The 22,164-nt window shown below is 40.3% G+C and overlaps 1 protein-coding gene across 1 annotated transcript in view; it reads right to left on the bottom strand.

Annotated features, from left to right (window-relative positions):
• CPNE4 (copine 4) overlaps positions 1–22,164 on the bottom strand; it is a 611,972-nt gene that overhangs the window by 143,108 nt on the left and 446,700 nt on the right. Inside the window, exon 5 of the mRNA XM_061193684.1 lies at positions 16,536–16,610. Within this exon, the coding sequence (XP_061049667.1) occupies positions 16,536–16,610 (75 nt within the window). The remainder of the gene's footprint in view (positions 1–16,535; positions 16,611–22,164) is intronic.

Raw genomic sequence — 22,164 nt, 5'->3', positions numbered from 1 at the left:
ATAGATTATAAACTCTCAGACAGGAGGAATTACATCTTATTTTCCTTTATATTTCTACCATAGCATCTTCCATAGCATCTAGCTTTTAGTGGTACACAGTGTTTACTGAATGTATGAATGAATACATAAATGAATGAGCGAGTGACAAGAAAACCAGGTACAGAATAGGAGGCTATCTGAGCAACAGCCTTAGTCATCACATTCTTACTATGTATTTCACTAGGTAATTCCCCGCCCCAGAAATCTAGACAGCAGCAAAGCAGAATAAAGCCTACAGCCATCCTAGTCTTTAGCTCGACAAAATACTCTCAGGGGATATACTGATCATGGAGCCCTTGTGCTTGATATTAAGATACAAGGAAGGATAAAACCTCTTCTCATCCCTCCAAAGGGCCATCTAGTTTTGTGCTAAGTACACACATAAACATAACCAAGGGCTAAGTATTAATGAATGAATGAATGAAAGAATGAATGAATAACAGAGAAGAGGGAAAGTCAATGGATTTTGACTGTAAAATATGGTTGTGAGGAGGATGTTTCTAGGGAGAGAATGGAGTGAGTGAAGGTGTAAAAGAGTAAACATAGAAAGGACACACCAAGTAGCTTAATTACCCTGCAGCCTCAGGATGTGTAGGGGAGGAATCTGAGGCAGTACTGGTGGAGGTGGCTCCATGAGGTGAAGGGCCTTAAATGCGCATCCGGTGTTTGCACTTACCTGGGAGGCAGTGGGGAGCCACTGAAGGATTTTGAGCAGGAAAAAATAACATGGTTGGCTCTGTAGTGAAAACTTTGTAGAATACCTTAGAAGGAGGAGGGAGATGGGGATATCTGTCTTCCCTTTGGCTGTCCTCCCTACCCAACCAGGATCAAACACCCAGAGTCTGGAAAATACCGTTCTGCCCTATTTCTGAAGGTGCCTGATTGACAACACAGAGTTCATCAGTAAGTCTGCCTTGCAAAACTTGTCTCTCCACAAAAATGGCCCCTGCTTTCCTCCCAGACACACTTCTATCTGATTGTTACCACTATGTGTAACTGAGCGGGACCCTATGGGGCCTTCCCGAGACAGGCACTTCCCCCATATCCTCTGCTTTAGCTTCTCTCTGAAGTACCCAGATAACAGTATTTGATGCACATTTCCTGAGTTGTTTTACAGATGTGAAAACCTCCCACTAAATGGAAGATGTTAACTACTTGATGACCTGGAGCCTCCTGGAGCCTAAGGACTCATAATGTTAACCCCTGTGACACCACCCTGTTACCTCTCCATCAGCCAGTCAGAGAATTGTGCATGAGCTGATCACATACCCTGCAAACCCCTTCCCTCCCTGGGCATTTTTAAAATGCTTTGCCAAGGGAATTCCCTGGTGGTGCAGTGGTTAGGGTTCTGAACTTTCACCGCCTTTCACTGGAGAGGGTGTGGGTTCAATCCCTGGTCAGGGAACTAAGATCCTGAAAGCCAAGTGGTGTGGCCAAAAAAAAAAAAAAAAAAAAAAATCCTTTGCTGAATTTTAGAGCATAAGCCACCCATCTCCTTGTATGATGCTGCAATAAATCTTTCTCTGCTCCAAACTCCAATGTTTTAGTTTGTTTGGCCTCACTGTGCATCGGGCACACATACTTGCACTGACATACGTATCTGCTCAAGACATTCACCCCTCGAGCCTATTTCTGTTTCAACACTCATGTTAGAGAACCAGAGCCTCCCTCCCCAATTCCTAGTGTGGGCACTTTAGCTTGTTCTGCGTGCCCTTGGGGCCCTTCTCCAGGAGCCGCAGGCTTTGACCCCTGAGATACATTGTTGGTCCCTCAGGGAATGTGTATGTCAATTGTACTTAAGAATTGCTCAACACACTGGAGGAACGCTATCAGTTATTTTTCTTTTTCCTTTTATTGATAATTTTAAATGTTTGCTATCGTTTTTTTTAAAAATAGAAAATATAGAAAAACTAGAAAGAAGGAAAAAATAGCTCATAATCCCACCCATAATACCACAACTATCAATAACATTTTGATAAATTTTTTTCTAGAATCTAGACATAATTTTCTTTCTTTCTTTTAAAAAATATTTGTAATCATACACTATATACACTTTGGTACCCTATTTTTTTCTCTTGGAAGTATATTGCAATGCTTTTTCTGCTTTATTTCACACGCTTTTAAGCTACTATTTAGGATTGGCATGGAGTTGTTGTCAGGAGGATGTACTGTAACAGGGAAGAGCAAAATCTGACTCCATGTTGGATCTGTTTCTTTGACTTTAACCTTTGCTTTTCATTGCTTTTGTTACTATAATCATACATAATGGTCTGCCTCAGGGGACCCTGCCTCTCTGCCTGAATGTTAAACTAAAGGGCCTTTGTTCAGCTCACAGGGAGACAATCTGACCCTGCCCACCTATGAATGGCTGTAGAAAGGAAGAAATTCTCACATACCTTCCCCGATGCTGGCCAAGCCAGGCAAAACTAACGGCCCTTTTACTTTACTTCCTCACCTCCTCCCACTCTCTGTTCTATAAAAGAAACTGGCATCCAGACCCTGGTAAGATGGTTTTGGGGACACTAGTCTGCCATCTTCTCGGTCTTCCAGCTTTCCGAATAAAGTCGCTGTTCCTTGCCTCAACATCTCATCTCCTGATTTATTGGTCTGTTGTGTGGTGAGCAGAGTGAGCTTGGACTTGGTAACAGTACTACAAATCAAGAAAAGAAAGATCAGGACAGAATCTTCATCTTCAAGTAAATAAAAAATCTAACATGTAGCACACTGGCTTTCAAATCCTGATTCCACCATATACAGTCTGGGTGATGTGGGACAGGATATTTAATTTTTCCACGTCTCAGTTTCTTTATCCATAATGGAGAAGGTATCAGCTTTTCCTCATAGCAATGCAGAAAGATTATAGTTGCTAATGCACCTAAGTGTTGAGTCCAGTGCCTGGCACATGGTCAGCACTCAGAAAGCACTACTGCTATTTATTATTACCAATAAAAGAGAGAATGCTTGAGGACACTTAGTAAAGCACTATACAAATATCAGGGATGATTACTATTTTTTAGTTTTTTTTTTTTTAAACATCTTTATTGGAGTATAATTGCTTTACAATGGTGTGTTAGTTTCTGCTTTATAACAAAGTGAATCAGTTATACATATACATATGTCCCCATATCTCTTCCCTCTTGCATCTCCCTCCCACCCTCCCTATCCCACCCCTCTAGGTGGTCACAAAGCAGAGTTGATCTCCCTGTGCTATGCGGTTGCTTCCCACTAGCTATCTATTTTACGTTTGGTAGCGTATATATGTCCATGCCACTCTCTCACTTTGTCACATCTTACCCTTCCCTCTCCCCATATCCTCAAGTCCATTCTCTAGTAGGTCTGCGTCTTTATTCCTGTCTTGCCACTAGGTTCTTAATGACATTTTTTTTCCCCTTAGATTCCATATATATGTGTTAGCATACTGTATTTGTTTTTCTCTTTCTGACTTACTTCACTCTGTATGACAGACTCTAACTCCATCCACCTGACTACAAATAACCCCATTTCGTTTCTTTTTATGGCTGAGTAATATTCCATTGTATATATGTGCCACATCTTCTTTATCCATTCATCCGATGATGGACATTTAGGTTGCTTCCATGTCCTGGCTATTGTAAATAGAGCTGCAATGAACATTTTGGTACATGACTCTTTTTGAATTATGGTTTCTCAGGGTATATGCCCAGTAGTGGGATTGCTGGGTCATATGATAGTTCTATTTTTAGTTTTTTAAGGAACCTCCATACTGCTCGCCATAGTGGCTGTATCAATTTACAGTCCCACCAACAGTGCAAGAGTGTTCCCTTTTCTCCACACCCTCTCCAGCATTTATTGTTTCTAGATTTTTTGATGAATGCCATTCTGACCGCTGTGAGATGATATCTCATTGTAGTTTTGATTTGCATTTCTCTAATGATTAATGACGTTGAGCATTCTTTCATGTGTTTGTTGGCAATCTGTATATCTTCTTTGGAGAAATGTCTATTTAGGTCTTCTGCCCATTTTTGGATTGGATTGTTTGTTTTTTTGTTATTGAGCTGCATGTGCTGCTTGTAAATTTTGGAGATTAATCCTTTGTCAGTTGCTTCATTTGCAAATATTTTTTCCCATTCTGAGGGTTGTCTTTTGGTCTTGTTTATGGTTTCCTTTGCTGTGCAAAAGCTCTTATGTTTCATTAGGTCCCATTTGTTTATAAAATTTCCATTTCTGTAGGAGGTGGGTCAAAAAGGATCTTGCTGTGATTTATGTCATAGAGTGTTCTGCCTATGTTTTCCTAAGAGTTTGATAGTTTCTGGCCTTACATTTAGGTCTTTAATCCATTTTGAGTTTATTTTTGTATATGGTGTTAGGGAGTGTACTAATTTCATACTTTTACATGTACCTGTCCAGTTTTCCCACGACCACTTATTGAAGAGGCTGTCTTTTCTCCACTGTATATGCTTGCCTCCTTTATCAAAGATAAGGTGACCATATGTGCATGGGTTTATCTCTGGACTTTCTATCCTGTTCCATTGATCTGTTTCTGTTTTTGTGCCAGTACCATACTGTCTTGATTACTGTAGCTTTGTAGTATAGTGTGAAGTCAGGGAGCATGATTCCTCCAGCTCCATTTTTCACTCTCAAGATTGCTTTGGCTATTCGGGGTCTTTTGTGTTTCCATACAAATTGTGAAATTTTTTTGTTCTAGTTATGTGAAAAATGCCAGTGGTACTTTGATAGGGATTGCATTGAATCTGTAGATTGCTTTGGGTAGTAGAGTCATTTTCACAATGTTGATTCTTCCAATCCAAGAACATGGTATACCTCTCCATCTATTTGTATCCTCTTTAATTTCTTTCATCAGTGTCTTATAATTTTCTGCATACAGGTCTTTTGTCTCCTTAGGTAGGTTTATTCCTACATATTTTATTCTTTTTGTTGCAATGGTAAATCGGAATGTTTTCTTAATTTCACTTTCAGATTTTTCATCATTAGTGTATAGGAATGCAAGAGATTTCTGTGCATTAATTTTGTATCCTGCTACTTTACCAAATTCATTGATTAGCTCTAGTAGTTTTCTGGTAGCATCTTTAGGATTCTCTATGTATAGTATCATGTCATCTGCAAACAGTGACAGCTTTACTTCTTCTTTTCCAATTTGGATTCCTTTTATTTCTTTTTCTTCTCTGATTGCTATGGCTAAAACTTCCAAAACTATGTTGAATAATAGTGGTGAGAGTGGGCAACCTTGTCTTGTTCCTGATCTTAGTGGAAATGGTTTCAGTTTTTCACCATTGAGAATGATGTTGGCTGTGGGTTTGTCATATATGGCCTTTATTATGTTGAGGAAAGTTCTCTCTATGCCTACTTTCTGCAGGGCTTTTATCATAAATGGGTGTTGAATTTTGTCGAAAGCTTTCTCTGCATCTATTGAGATGATCGTATGTTTTTTCTCCTTCAATTTGTTAATATGGTTTATCACATTGATTGATTTGCGTATATTGAAGAATCCTTGCATTCCTGGAACAAACCCTACTTGATCATGGTATATGATCCTTTTAATGTGCTGTTGAATTCTGTTTGCTAGTATTTTGTTGAGGATTTTTGCATCTATGTTCATCAGTGATATTGGCCTGTAGTTTTCTTTGTGACATCTTTCTCTGGTTTTGGTATCAGGGTGATGGTGGCCTCCTAGAATGAGTTGGGGAGTGTTCCTTCCTCTGCTATATTTTGGAAGAGTTTGAGAAGGATAGGAGTTAGCTCTTCTCTAAATGTTTGATAGAATTTGCCTGTGAAGCCATCTGGTCCTGGGCTTTTGTTTGTTGGAAGATTTTAAATCACAGTTTCAATTTCAGTGCTTGTGATTGGTCTGTTCATATTTTCTATTTCTTCCTGATTCAGTCTCAGCAGGTTGTGCATTTCTAAGAATCTGTCCATTTCTTCCAGGTTGTCCATTTTATTGGCATAGAGTTGCTTGTAGCAATCTCTCATGGTCCTTTGTATTTCTGCAGTGTCAGTTGTTACTTCTCCTTTTTCATTTCTAATTCTATTGATTTGAGTCTTCTTCCTTTTTTTCTTGATGAGTCTGGCTAATGGTTTATCAATTTTGTTTATCTTCTCAAAGAACCAGCTTTTAGTTTTATTGATCTTTGCTATTGTCTCCTTCATTTCTTTTTCATTTATTTCTGATCTGATCTTTATGATTTCTTTCCTTCTGCTAACTTTGGGGTTTTTTTGTTCTTCTCTCTCTAATTGCTTTAGGTGTAAGGTTAGGTTGTTTATTTGAGATGTTTCCTGTTTCTTGAGGTAGGCTTGTATTGCTATAAATTTCCCTCTTAGAACTGCTTTTGCTGCATCCCATAGGTTTTGGGTCGACGTGTCTCCATTGTCATTTGTTTCTAGGTATTTTTTGAGTTCCCCTTTGATTTCTTCAGTGATCACTTCGTTATTAAGTGGTGTATTGTGTAGCGTCCATGTGTTTGTATTTTTTACAGATCTTTTCCTGTAATTGATATCTAGTCTCATAGCGTTGTGGTTGGAAAAGATACTTGATACGATTTCAATTTTCTTAAATTTACCAAGGCTTGATTTGTGACCCAAGATATGATCTATCTTGGAGAATGTTCCAGGAGCACTTGAGAAAAAGTGTATTCTGTTGTTTTTGGATGGAATGTCCTATAAATATCAATTAAGTCCATCTTGTTTAATGTATCATTTAAAGCTTGTGTTTCCTTATTTATTTTCATTTTGGATGATCTGTCCATTGGTGAAAGTGGGGTGTTAAAATCCCCTACTGTGATTGTGTTACTGTCGATTTCCCTTTTTATGGCTGTTAGCATTTGCCTTATGTATTGAGGTGCTCCTATGTTGGGTGCATAAATATTTACAATTGTTATATCTTCTTCTTGAATCGATCCGTTGATCATTATATAGTGTCCTTCTTTGTCTGTTGTAATAATCTTTATTTTAAAGTCTACTTTGTCTGATATGAGAATTGCTACTCCAGCTTTCTTTTGATTTCCATTTGCATGGAATATCTTTTTCCATCCCGTCACTTTCAGTCTGTATGTGTCCCTAGGTCTGAAGTGAGTCTCTTGTAGACAGCATATATACGGGTCTTGTTTTTGTATCCATTCAGCCAGTCTGTGTCTTTTGGTGGGAACATTTAATCCATTTACATTTAAGGTAATTATCAATATGTAAGTTCCTATTCCCATTTTCTTAAATGTTTTGGGTTTGTTATTGTAGGTGTTTTCCTTCTCTTGTGTTTCTTGCCTAGAGAAGTTCCTTTAGCATTTGCTGTAAAGCTGGTTTGGTGGTGCTGAACTCTCTCAGCTTTTGCTTGTCTGTAAAGGTTTTAATTTCTCCATCAAATCTGAATGATATCCTTGTTGGGTAGAGTAATCTTGGTTGCAGGTTTTTCTCCTTCATCACTTTAAATATGTCCTGCCACTTCCTTCTGGCTTGCAGAGTTTCTGCTGAAAGATCAGCTGTTAACCTTATGAGGATTTCCTTGTATACCTTGCTGCTTTTAATATGTTTTCTTTATATTTAATTTTTGATAGTTTGATTAATATGTGTCTTGGCGTGTTTCTCCTTGGATTTATCCTGTATGGGACTCTCTGTGCTTCCAGGACTTCATTAACTATTTCCTTTCCCATATTAGGGAAGTTTTCAACTATAATCTCTTCAAATATTTTCTCAGTCCCTTTCTTTTTCTCTTCTTCTTCTGGGACCCCTATAATTCAAATGTTGGTGCGTTTAATGTTGTCCCAGAGGTCTCTGACACTGTCCTCAGTTCTTTTCATTCTTTTTTCTTTATTCTGCTCTGCAGTAATTATTTCCACTATTTTATCTTCCAGGTCACTTACCCGTTCTTCTGCCTCAGTTATTCTGCTATTGATCCTGTCTACAGTATTTTGAATTTCATTTATTGTGTTTTTCATCATTGTTTGTTTACTCTTCAGTTCTTCTAAGTCCTTGTTAAATGTTTCTTGCATTTTGTTTATTCTATTTCTAAGATTTTGGATCATCTTTACTATCATTATTCTGAATTCTTTTTCAGGTAGACTGCCTATTTCCTCTTCATTTGTTAGGTCTGGTGTGTTTTTACCTTGCTCCTTCATCGGCTGTGTGTTTTTCTGTCTTCTCATTTTGCTTATCTTACTATGTTTGGGATCTCCTTTTTGCAGGCTGCAGGTTCGTAATTCCTGTTGTTTTTGGTATCTGTCCCCCATGGCTAAGGTTGTTTCAGTTGGTTGTGTAGGCTTCCTGGTGGAGGGGACTAGTGCCTGTGTTCTGGTGGATGAGGCTGGATCTTGTCTTTCTGGTGAGCAGGTCCACGTCTGGTGGTGTGTTTTGTGGTGTCTGTGGCCTTATTATGATTTTAGGCAGCCTCTCTTGTAATGGATGGGGCTGTGTTCCTGTCTTGCTAGTTGTTTGGCATAGGGTGTCCAGCACTAAGCTTGCTGGTCATTGAGTGCAGCTGGGTCTTGGTGTTGAGATGGAGATCTATGGGAGATTTTCATCATTTGGTATTACGTGGAGTTGGGAGGTCTCTTGTGGACCAGTGTCCTGACGTTGTCTCTCCCACCTCAGAGGCACAGCCCTGATGCCTGGCTGGAGTACCAAGGGTCTTTCATCCACACAGCTCAGAATAAAAGGGAGAAAAAATAGAAAGAAAAAAATGAAAGAGGATAAAATAAAATAAAGTAAGATAAAATAAAATAAAGTTATTACAATAAAAAATAATTATTAAGAAAAAAAGAAAAAAAAATTTTAAGTAAAAAAAAAAAAAAAAAATGGACAGACAGAACCCTAGGACAAATGGTGAAAGCAAAGCTATACAGACAAAATCTCACACAGAAGAATACACATACACACTCACAAAAAGAGGAAAAGGGGAAAAAATAATATATCTTGCTCCCAAAGTCCACCTCCTCAATTTGGGATGATTCGTCGTCTATTCAGGTATTCCACAGATGCAGGTACATCAAGGTGTTTGTGGAGCTTTAATCCACTGCTCCTGAGGCTGCTGGGAGAAATTTCCCTTTCTCTTCTTTGTTTGCACAGCTCCCGGGTTTCAGCTTTGGATTTGGACCCGCCTCTGCTTGTTGGTCGCCTGAGGGTGTCTGTTCTTCGATCACACAGGACGGGGTTAAAGGAGCAGCTGCTTCGGGGGCTCTGGCTCACTCAGGCCGGGGGGAGGCAAGGGTACGGATGTGGGGTGAGCCTGCGGCGGCAAGAGGCCAGCGTGATATTGCAGCAGCCTGAGGAGCACCGTGCGTTCTCCCGGGGAAGTTTTCCCTGGATCACAGGACCCTGGCAGTGGCGGGCGGCACAGGCTCCCAGGAGGGGCGGTATGGATAGTGACCTGTGCTTGCACACAGGCTTCTTGGTGGCGGCAGCAGCAGCCTCAGCGTTTTATGCCCGTCTCTGGGGTCCGCGCTGATAGCCGTGGCTCGCGCCCATCTCTGGAGCTCATTTAGGCGGCGCTCTGAGTCCCCTCTCCTCGTGCACCAGGAAACAAAGAGGCACGAAAAAAATCTCTTGCCTGTTTGGCAGCTCCAGACCTTTTCCCGGACTCCCTCCTGGCTAACTGTGGTGCGCTAACCCCTTCAGGCTGTGTTCACGCCGCCACCACCAGTCCTCTCCCTGCGATCTGACCGAAGCCCGAGCCTCAGCTCCCAGCCCCGCCCGCCCCGGCAGGTGAGCAGACAAGCCTCTTGGGCTGGTGAGTGCTGGTCGGCACCGCTCCTCTGTGCGGGAATCTCTCCACTTTGCTCTCCGCACCCCTGTTGCTGCGCTCTCCTCCGTGGTTCCGAAGCTTCCCCCTCTGCCACTCGCTGTCTCTGCCCGCGAAGGGGCTTCCTAGTGTGTGGAAACCTTTCCTCCTTCACAGCTCCCTCCCACTGGTGCAGGTCCAGTCCCTATTCTTTTGCCTCTGTTGTTTCTTTTTTCTTTTGCCCTACCCAGGTACGTGGGGAGTTTCTTGCCTTTTGGGAGGTCTGACATCTTCTGCCAGCGTTCAGCAGGTGTTCTATAGGAGCAGTTCCACGTGTAGATGTATTTCTGATGTATCTGTGGGGAGGAAGGTGATCTCCGCGTCTTACTCTTCCGCCATCTTCTCCTCCTATTTTTTTTTTTAATGTTAGTAAGAGCTCTTTTTTTAAAAAAATAAATTTATTTATTTTTGGCTTCGTTGGGTCTTCGTTGCTGTGTGTGGGCTTTCTCTGGTTGCAGCGAGCAGGGGCTACTCTTCATTGTGGTGCACAGGCTTCTCATTGCAGTGGATTCTCTTGTTGTGGAGTACAGGCTCTAGGCACGTGGGTTACAGTAGTTGTGGCATGCGGGCTCAGTAGTTGTGGCTCGTGGGCTCTAGAGCGCAGGCTCAGGAGTTGTGGTGCACAGGCTTATTTGGTCCACGTCATGTGGGATCCTCCTGGACCAGGGCTTGAACCTGTGTCCCCTGCATTGGCAGGTGGATTCTTAACCACTGCACCACCAGGGAAGCCTCAGGGGTGATTACTATTAAGAAGGCATCTGATTTCTGAAAATAAAACAACTCATAAGCAGCTCAAATGCATCTAAAATGTACACTCAGAGATTCATAGTTAAAAACAACAAATCTGTGTCTAATTGTATGGTTACTTGACCACAATCTGGAATTTTCAGTTTCCTTTGCTTGACCATCAGCATTAAGATGGCCCTTGGGACAGTTCAGTACAATGAAAATTAATGATATAGGCATTTTACTGAAGTTTTGCTATGGTAAAATGTTTTAATAACTTGGAGGCTATGTCCCTGCTCTTTTAGTCCAATATGAAAGCAATTTAGTCAAGTGAGAGGTCAGTAAGCAATCAGCTGAGGTTTGAAAGAGAAAAGAAAGCAGTGCATAGCCATGACAATGATCATGAGAACAGAATATTGGGACTAGAAAAGATTGTTTGAATGATATGGGGTCATATCCAGACTCTATACCTTCCTCGCCTTGTGACTTTGGGCAAATTCTTTGACCTCACTATGCATCATCTGTAGACTGGAAATAATAAGACCCATTTTTAAGAATATGGTGAGTATTGGGAGTAATGTAGTTAGACACCGGACACCTGGTACATTGTAGATGCTCATGAATGATAATTTGCTTTCATTAATGCAGGCTGGATTAGTTTTCAGGCAGGCATACTTGAACATAGTAAAATCACAGTGCAGCATGAGAGAGTTAATGTTGCTATAGAACAGGGGTCGGCAAAGTATGGTGGGTGGCCCAAATTCAGCCCACTGCCTGTTCATTTGGGTTTTTTTTTAGTTTTTTTCTTTTTTTAAAATTTATTTATTTATTTTTTGGCTGCGTTGTGTCTTTGTTGCTGCATGTGGGCTTTCTCTAGTTGCAGGGAGTGGGGGTTACTCTTTATTGCAGTGCATGGGCTTCTCATTGTGATGGCTCCTCTTGTTGCAAAGTGTGGGCCCTAGAGCATGCAGAGTTCAGTAGTTGTGGCGTGTGGGCTCAGTAGTTGTGGCTTGCAGGCTCTAGAGCACAGGCTCAGTAGTTGTAGTGCATGGGCTTAGTTGCTCTGTGGCATGTGGGATCTTCCTGGACCAGGGCTTGAACCTGTGTCCCCTGCATTAGCAGGCAGATTCTTAACCACTGCTCCAGCAGGGAAGTCCCCCACTGCCTGTTTTTGTGAATAAAGTTTTATTGGAACATTGCCATGGTCATTCATTTACGTATTGTCTATGGCTGTTTTCATGCTGCAAAGGCAAAGATGCATAGTTGGGACAGAGACCATAAAACATGCAAGTCTAAACTATTCACCATCTGACCTTTATAGGAAATGTTTACCAACCTCTCCTTCAGAGACAGATTCAACTGCTTATACAGCACCCCATCAAACTAGCATCATGGCAATATTAAAAAATACAGCTTATAATGATCATGATTACATATATGAAGAGCACCAGTGTGAGAATCAGTTCCAACACACCGTCATGAATACTTTCTCAGGAAAGGGAGGAGAAAGAACACTTTGTCAGCTTGAATGTTCCAAAGTGATTACATTCATATCTCTACTTGTTAGATTAATCACCAACTAGCTGCTAATGTAATAAATGTGATTTAGGAGTTAAAAACCCTATCTCTCCACAAAGTGAATTGCATTAACAGTAGACAAATAAGTTATTTCTTGCAAGCCTCGTCTATTTTATATGCAGCTCTCATGAAGCCTACTTCTCAGATTTCAAGGACTCTGGATTTCCGTCCTGAATAGATAGCTGCTGGTTTCCTGGACAGCATTGGAAAGGGGAGTTAAAAATGACAGAAAATGACAGAAAAGGGACATTATCTGTCATTGTGGTTTACAAAAGTACTATTATACTCCACAGTAGCAGTTCTCAAACTTTTTGGTCTCAGGACCCTTTTACACTCTTAAAAATTATTGAGGACACCAAGGAGCTTTTGTTTATGTGGATTATATCTGTCAATATTTTACCATATTATAAATTAAAACTGAGAATTTTAAAAAATATTCATCTGTTATATCATTTTAAAAGTACTAAAGATAAACCTACGACATCATAATAAAAAATAACATTTTAATGGGATATAATTATATTTTCCAAATGTATAAAATTGTCAGGAGAATGATATTATTTTACATCTTTGTAAATCAATTTAATGACTGGATCAATAGAAAGCAGCAGGATTCTCATATCTGCTGTTGCATTCAATCTGTTGTGATACTAGGCATCATGTAGCTTCTGGAAAACCACCGTACACATGTGACAGAATGAGAGTGAAGAAAGAAAATAATGTCCTAGTATTACTATGAAAATGGTTTTGACCTCATGCATTCTTCTGAAAGGGTCTTGGGAACTGGGACCACACCTTGAGGACTGCTGCCTTGTAGCATACGTACCCTCACCTTCCTCTTCTCTGGCTCCCCACTTCCCCGAAATACACGGGAACATAACCAAGTTCTCCACAGCCCAGGACCAATCCAACTTGTATTCATTAACCCTCTGCCCTGAAGAAGATTTAGATTGTAGTTAAGCAAACTGATTGAGTCCCTCTCTGTTACTGATTATCTGTGAGTGTGTGTGTGTGTGTGTGTGTGTGTGTGGCCTTTGGGAAGTCATTTCACATCTCTGAACCTCGATGTTCTCATATGTAAAAGAGGGCAATTGTATTAGGCAGAGCTTTCTACCAGAGGTATGTGGATACCTGGAGGTTACCAGAGTTACTGCAAGGGCACTGGGGTTCCAGATCTCCATAACTATTGTCTGAATTGTATATAGTGTATATTCCCCACATATTCATACTGCAATTTTTCAAATGTATATAGAAATTAGTTGCTCTCATGATACTAATTAGCAAAATGTTTTAAATTAAGAGATTTGTTTATTTCAGTGGCTTTTAGTCATGGTCTATTTTCTCAATTAATATAAGATTAACTGTTAACATGCAGGTAGCTACACCCTCATTTAGTGCTAAAGGCTAGAAGGAAGTCGTCCTTGAGAACCTCTGGGAACGCTTTTACCAGCTGTGACGTGGAATAATTGTCCTCTATTATCCTGATTCTATCACAAAAATACTGTGGCAGGTTGCATTTTCCACTACAATGTCCACTGTCCACACGCTTTTCTACATTATGACTCCCCAATCAAGGCATGGAGTCGCTCTCCTCCCCTCGACTCTGGGCTGCCTTATGACTCACTTGCATGACTTTGAAGCCTAGGTCAGAAAAGGTCACACAGCTTTTGCCTGCTTCTCTTGGGATGTTCTCTTGGGAAAAGCCAGCCACAATGTAGAAAGTGTGACAAACCTAAGACCACCATGAAAGCAGTCTAGCTGACTGAGCTGGTGGAGCCCAGCCTTCCAGCCATCCCATGTGCCAGGCATGTGAGTAAAGCTCCTCCACCAGCTGAGTATAACTGAAGAATTGCCCAGTTGAAACCTGCCTGAATTTCTAACCTCAAAATTATGACATATAATAAAGTAGTTGTTAGTATAAGTTGTCCAGTTTTGAGGTGGTTTGTGATGTAGAAATAGATAACCGGGCAGCAGTGTCTTTGTGTAAGTCATCCGGCCTTGCTGAGCCTCTGTTTCCTGAAGAGGTTGTGTGAGATGATCTTCATGGTACCATCTTGCTCCTCAACTCTACAACTTTGCCGTCTCTCCACTTGAGACCATTCACCCCCCAGTCCACTGGAACAATGGCCTCTGCTTTGGTCTGAACAGGGCCTGCTCCCCTCTGGGTGACTGAGTCTGGGAAAGATACCACCGTATTATGGAGGACCTGGCGTCTCCAGCTCTGTGGTATTGGGGTCTCAGCAATGAGCAATTGAGGGCCCTGGGCAATCAGCACAGCTGAGGGTGGGAACGGCCATCGAGAACCACGGTAAGTGCTGCATGGGGCTCTTTCAGTTCTGTTAGCAAGCAAGCGCTCATTTGAATGAAGGGAAACTGCTCAAACACCTTAGAGCCAATGGACCCACTAACAAACTCCCATGGCCCCTTGCATTATAACATAAGTCAGCTAGAGGACATGACTAAGTGGAAAGAAGCCATTATAAGCCATTAAGTGAGTAACTTAAAACTGCAACACACTGACCCAATGGCTTATAATTGTCACCAGGAAAGATGCTACAAAGCAGTCTGGTGAGTTATTCTGAAACTTGAAGATGACGGGAGAGAAAGAGCACGATGATCACAGGAAGTGAGGGATAAGAGCTTACACCCCACAGACATCAACGCACTCTACAGTTCCCAGCACCTCGCTCATCTAATGTCAAAAGGTAGCAGTTGGTGAAAGTGTCACACAATCTACTCAGGACAAAAAAATCCAAATATAATTCTTTCTTAAGAACAAAGTCTTTCCTAATGTCCCCAGGCAGAATGGATTACCCTTTTCAGGATTCTCTGATTGTGTATCATCCTCTTATGGCTCTAGTATCATTATATCACTTGTGGTTTAAATTGATGTGTCACTTAGATGGTGAATTCCAGGTTGTGGGTGTAAGAGTAGTTCAAAGTGTGCCCTTTTCCCACCAACTGATGCATAACAAGCATACAACAAAGGTTTGGTAAATGAATGATGAACGAGTGGATAAATGAACAAATAAGAGAGTGAATTAATGAATGCATAAATGGACTGAGTACTTTTTGTAGGTGAAAATGAACTATGCCAGGATATAAACTGCTGCTTAAGGCTATGGGGAATTGCTTGAGTGCTTTACCTTTTTCAGCCTAATGCCTGTAAGCAATTGTTCGAAAAAGCAGTCCCACATCCCTGTATCGCCTCTTCCTTAGTTGTACACTTGGAAAATGGAGTCCTTTGTGAATACATTTATGGATATGATGTGCTTTTTGACTCAAGGATATGGTTGGAGGGAAATAATAAATATATGGTGAGGTTGGAGAGGAAACTTTTTTTTAAAGGGGTGGTGACTGTAAAACTTTTTCTGTATATACAAGACTAATATGGCCTGTTATGGGGAGGAAGTTGTGAGATATAACAGAAAGAGTACAGATGGGAGTCAGACTGACATGGGACTGAGTCCTCAGTTTTACCACCAACTAGCAGGGTATGGTGGCCATGAGCATGTGCTTTGCAGACCTCCTACTCCAGGGAGTGTAACCTACCATGGGCCCCAGCTGCTGTGCTCGGAAATCCAGCCCTGCCCTCACTCCGAGGCCAGGCTGCCTGTGGGCTGCTCCCAGCCAGTGCTGTGTGTGTAGGGGCTATAAAGGCACTCATGGGAGACACAGGACTCTCTTGCTGGCCAATTTTGGCTCTAGGACTCCTTGATGGCTTTGTGGAACCTTCCTTAGACTACATGGCATTGCAGGAGCTGCCACTTCTCTCCTGCTCTCCTTTACTTATATTCAGACTTACATTGTGGTCTGTCAGCTCTCCCAGATTTCCTACCAATGTTCCCTACACAGGCATTTCTTCTAATAAAATTCTTGCATTGTTAACCCTGTCTTGTTGTCTGTTTCTTGGACTATCTGGATAACACATGGAGTGACCTTAGACAATTACTTCATCTTTGAATCTGTTTCTTCATCAAGGTCTAAACAGGGTTAATAGTACATGTTACAAGGGTGCTATAAGAATGATTAACTGTGATCATACTTGAAAGGCTCTTAACCACATACCTGGCAAATATAGATGCTTAATAAATGTAACTTTTCTTCCCTTTCACATCTCTTTTCCTTTGAAAAGTTCCTAGCACTGGGGTTAAATTGCATTTACTTATGCACATATGACCTGTGGCATTTGGGAAGAAATGAAGTCTTAGTGTAATAAAATGGTGGTCCTGTTTTAATTATAGTCCCTCCCACTTCTCATTAACTGCTTCTCAATTTGGGGGAAGCCTAACTTTGCAGACCTCTCTGAAATCTTTGATGTGTTTAATAATGTGAGTTGAAAGGGAAAAAATAGCTGTGAGGGAGAATCTTATTAAGCTTTATGTGCTAGTTTTATTACTACCTTCAATAAAGCTGATGCCAAACACTTTACCTTGTCATCCAGTTTCCGTGCGTTGAAGGCAAGTTCAACGTAGTCATCATTGCCAGATAATTCCTCAGCAATCACCTAAAGGAAAAAGGAGACATCAGGTGCAGTGGCAGTTGGACAACTAAGCCCAGGAATTCATGAACAATTTAGCTCATGTCTGATCCAAAAAATCAACAAAGACTGACATTTGGCATGGAGTTTCCCACAACCCAGTGAAGATGGCACAGCATCTCCAGGTGTACAGGGAACTCCCTAGAACAGACCACAGAAGATAACTAGATCTCATCTGTGCTGAGCATGAGAACATGAGATATGGGGTGTAAGCTAAGGGAAGAGGTTTTGGAGGAGCAATTAGGAAGAGCTTCTTCCTTCAAAGGTCACACAGCACTGAATGGCACGTCCATAAATAATTATATACATTTTCTTCTTTGGGAAATGACAAAAAAGGAGGAGCAGGCAGCAATATTTCTTCACTGTTTTGAATTACACCAACAAGTGATGGGGAATAAACTGGTCTCTACATCCCTTCCAGACCAACGGTTAAAAGGTCATCAAAAAAATGTTTTAATTCCAATGTTTCAAAAAAGACTGTCCCTGGGCTTTGAGAGAGAGTGAGAGAGAGAGAGAAAGAGAGACAGAGAGAGAATAAGGAAATAAACCCTTAAATCTCAAGAAAACAGAATTCCTGACAAAGACTTCGACATAAGTGAAGAGATAATAACCTAACACCCTTTTTCATAAAAGATCACTTCCCAATATTGAATAGTGACTCTCAAAACTTTGAAACAGAAACTGGTGGAAAAAGAAGCGAGGAGACCAGCCTGAGGAGCAGGGGCGGGAGCTTCGAGACTAAGGTGGTGTGAAAGCCGTGTGGAGGACAGGCTTTTGGTGCTCCAGCCAGGCGTCAGGGCTGTGCCACTGAGGTGGGAGAGCCAAGTTCAGGACACTGGTCCACAAGAGACCTCCCAGCTCCATGTAATACCAAATGGCGAAAATCTCCCAGAGATCTCCATCTCAACGCCAAGACCAGCGAACTACAGTGCAGGACACCCTATGCCAAACAACTAGCAAGACAGGAACACAACCCCATCCATTAGCACAGAGGGTGCCTAAAATCATAATAAGGCCACAGACACCCCAAACACCCTACCACACGTGGACTTGCCCACCAGAAAGACAAGATCCAGCCTCATCCAGCAGAACACAGGCACTAGTCCCCTCCATCAGGAAGCCTACACAACCCAAAGAACCAAACTTAGCCACTGGGTACAGACACCAAAAACAATGGAAACTATGAACCTGCAGCCTGCATAAAGGAGACCCACAGAACAGTAAGTTAAGCAAAATGAGAAGAGAGAGAAACAAACAGCAGATGAAGGAGCAAGGCAAAAACCCACCAGACCTAAGAAATGAAGAGGAAATAGGCAGTCTACCTGAAGAAAAATACAGAATAATGATAGTAAAGATGATCCAAATTCTTGAAAATAGAATGGAGAAAATAAATGTTTAACAAGGACCTAGAAGAACTAAAGAGCAAACAAACAGTGATGAACAACACAATAAATGAAATTAAAATTCTCTAGAAGGGATCAATAAAAGAATAACTGAGGCAGAAGAACGGAAAACTGACCTGGAAGATAGAATAGTGGAAATAACTACTGCAGAACAGAATAAAGAAAAAAGAATGAAAAGAATTAAGGACAGTCTCAGAGATCACTGGGACAACATTAAATGCACCAACATTCGAATTATAGGGGTCCCAGAAGAAGAAGAGAAAAACAAAGGGACTGAGAAAATATTTGAAGAGATTATAGTTGAAAACTTCCCTAATATGGGAAAGGAAATATTTAATCAAGTCCTGGAAGCACAGAGAGTCCCATACAGGATAAATCCAAGGAGAAACACACGAAGACACATATTAATCAAACTATCAAAAATTAAATACAAAGAACAAATATTAAAAGCATCTAGGGAAAAACAACAAGTAACACATAAGGGAATCCCCATAAGGTTAACAGCTGATCTTTCAGCAGCAACTCTGCAAGCCAGAAGGGAGTGGCAGGACATATTTAAAGTGATGAAAGGGAAAAAAACTACAACCAAGATTACTCTACCCAGCAAGGATCTCATTCAGATTCTATGGAGAAATTAAAAGCTTTACAGACAAGCAAAAGCTAAGAGAATTCAGCACCACCAAACCAGCTTTACAACAAACGCTAAAGGAACTTCTGTAGGCAGGAAACACAAGCGAAGGAAAAGACCTATAGTTACCTTAAATATAAATGGATTAAATGCTCCAACCAAAAGAGATAGACTGCCTGAATGGATACAAAAAGAAGACCCGTATATATGCTGTCTACAAGAGACTCACTTCAGACCTAGGGAAACATACAGACTGAAAGTGAGGGGATGGAAAAAGACATTCCATGCAAATGGAAATCAAAAGAAAGCTGGAGTAGCAATTCTCATATCAGAAAAATAGACGTTAAAACAAAGACTATTACAAGAGACAAAGAAGGACACTACATAATGATCAAGGGATCAATCCAAGAAGAAGATATAACAATTGTAAATATTTATGCACCCAACATGGGAGCACCACAATACATAAGGCAAATACTAACAGGCATAAAAGGGGAAATCGACAGTAACACAATCATAGTAGGGGACTTTAACACCCCACTCTCACCAATGGACAGATCATCCAAAATGAAAATAAATAAGGAAACACAAACTTTAAATGATACATTAAAGAAGATGGACTTAACTGATATTTAAAGGACATTCCACCCAAAAACAACAGACTACACGTTCTTCTCAAGTGCTCATGGAACATTCTCCAGGATAGATCATATCTTGGGTCACAAATCAAGCCTTGGTAAATTTAAGAAAATTGAAATCATATCAAGTATCTTTTTCAACTGCAATGCTATGAGACGAGATATCAGTTACAGGAAAAAATCTGTAAAAAATACAAACACATGGAGGCTAAAGAATATGCTAGTAAATAACCAAGAGATCACTGAAGAAATCAAAGAGGAAATCAAAAAATACCTAGAAACAAATGACAAGGAAAACACAATGACCCAAAACCTATGGGATACAGCAAAAGCAGTTCTAAGAGGGAAGTTTACAGCAATACAATCCTACTTTAAGAAACAAGAAACATCTCAAATAAACAACCTAACCTTACACCTAAAGCAATTAGAGAGAGAAGAACAAAAAATCCCCAGAGTAACAGAAGGAAAGAAATCATAAAGATCAGATCAGAAATAAATGAAAAAGAAATGAAGGGAATGACAGCAAAGATCAATAAAATTAAAAGCTGGTTCTTTGAGAAGATAAAAAAATTGATAAACCATTAGCCAGACTTATCAAGAAAAAAAGGGAGAAGACTCAAATCAATAGAATTAGAAATGAAAAAGGTGAAGTAACAACTGACACTGCAGAAATACAAAGGATCATGAGAGATTACTACAAGCAACTATATGCCAATAAAATGGACAACCTGGAAGAAATGGACAAATTCTTAGAAATGCACAACCTGCCGAGACTGAACCAGGAAGAAATAGAAAATATGAACAGACCAATCACAAACCCTGAAATTGAAAGTGTGATTTAAAATCTTCCAACAAACAAAAGCCCAGGACCAGATGGCTTTACAGGCGAATTCTACCAAACATTTAGAGAAGAACTATCACCTATCCTTCTCAAACTCTTCCAAAATATTGCAGAGGGAGGAACACTCCCCCACTCATTCTACGAGCCCACCATCACCCTGATACCAAAACCAGACAAAGATGTCACAAAGAAAGAAAACTACAGGCCAATATCACTGATGAACATAGATGAAAAATCCTCCACAAAATACTAGCAAACAGAATCCAACAGCACATTAAAAGGATCATACACCATGATCAAGTGGGGTTTATCCCAGGAATGCAAGGATTCTTCAATATACGCAAATCCATCAACGTGATACACCGTATTAACAAATTGAAGGAGAAAAACCATATGATCATCTCAATAGATGCAGAGAAAGCTTTTGACAAAATTCAACATCCATTTATGATAAAAACCCCGCAGAAAGTAGGCATAGAGGGAACTTTCCACAACATAATAAAGGCCATATATGACAAACCCACAGCCAACATCGTTCTCAATGGTGAAAAACTGAAACCATTTCCGCTAAGATCAGGAACAAGACAAGGTTTCCCACCCTCAACACTATTATTCAACATTATTTTGGAAGTTTTAGCCACAGCAATCAGAGAAGAAAAAGAAATAAAAGGAATCCAAATTGGAAAAGAAGAAGTAAAGCTGTCACTGTTTGCAGATGACATGATACTATACATAGAGAATCCTAAAGATGCTACCAGAAAACTACTAGAGCTAATCAATGAATTTGGTAAAGTAGCAGGATACAAAATTAATGCACAGAAATCTCTTGCATTCCTATACACTAATGATGAAAAATCTGAAAGTGAAATTAAGAAAACATTCCCATTTACCATTGCAACAAAAAAGAATAAAATATCTAGGAATAAACCTACCTAAGGAGACAAAAGACCTGTATGCAGAAAATTATAAGACACTGATGAAAGACATTAAAGAGGATACAAATAAATGGAGAGATATACCATGTTCTTGGATTGGAAGAATCAACATTGTGAAAATGACTCTATTACACAAGGCAATCTACAGATTCAGTGCAATCCCTATCAAAGTACCACTGGCATTTTTCACATAACTAGAACAAAAAATTTCACAATTTGTATGGAAACACAAAAGACCCCAAATAGCCAAAGCAATCTTGAGAAAGAAAAATGGAGCTGGAGGAATCATGCTCCCTGACTTCAGACTATACTACAAAGCTACAGTAATCAAGACAGTATGGTACTGGCACAAAAACAGAAATATAGATCAATGGAACAGGATAGAAAGCCCAGAGATAAACCCACACACATATGGTCACCTTATCTTTGATAAAGGAGGCCAGAATATACAGTGGAGAAAAGACAGCCTCTTCAATAAGTGGTGCTGGGAAAACTGGACAACTCCATGTAAAAGAATGAAATTAGAACACTCCCTAACACCATACACAAAAATGAACTCAAAATGGATTAAAGACTTAAATGTAAGGTCAGACACTATAAAACTCTTAGGAAAACATAGGCAGAACACTCTATGACATAAATCACAGCAAGATCCTTTTTGACCCACCTCCTACAGAAATGGAAATAAAAACAAAAATAAACAAATGGGACCTAATGAAACATAAGAGCTTTTGCACAGCAAAGGAAACCATAAACAAGGCCAAAAGACAACCCTCAGAATGGGAGAAAATATTTGCAAATGAAGCAACTGACAAAGGATTAATCTCCAAAATTTACAAGCAGCTCATGCATCTCCATATCAAAAAAACAAACAACCCAATCCAAAAATGGGCCAAAGGCCTAAATAGACATTTCTCCAAAGAAGATATACAGATTGCCAACAAACACATGAAAGAATGCTCAACATCATTAATCATTAGAGAAATGCAAATCAAAACTACAATGAGATATCATCTCACACTGGTCAGAATGGCCATCATCAAAAAATCTACAAACAATAAATGCTGGAGAGGATG

This window comes from Eubalaena glacialis, chromosome 6 (assembly GCF_028564815.1).
Source record: "Eubalaena glacialis isolate mEubGla1 chromosome 6, mEubGla1.1.hap2.+ XY, whole genome shotgun sequence".
Lineage (NCBI taxonomy): Eukaryota > Metazoa > Chordata > Mammalia > Artiodactyla > Balaenidae > Eubalaena > Eubalaena glacialis.
The sequence above is the reverse complement of the archived record's forward strand: the minus strand, read 5'-3'. Positions and strand labels throughout refer to the sequence as shown.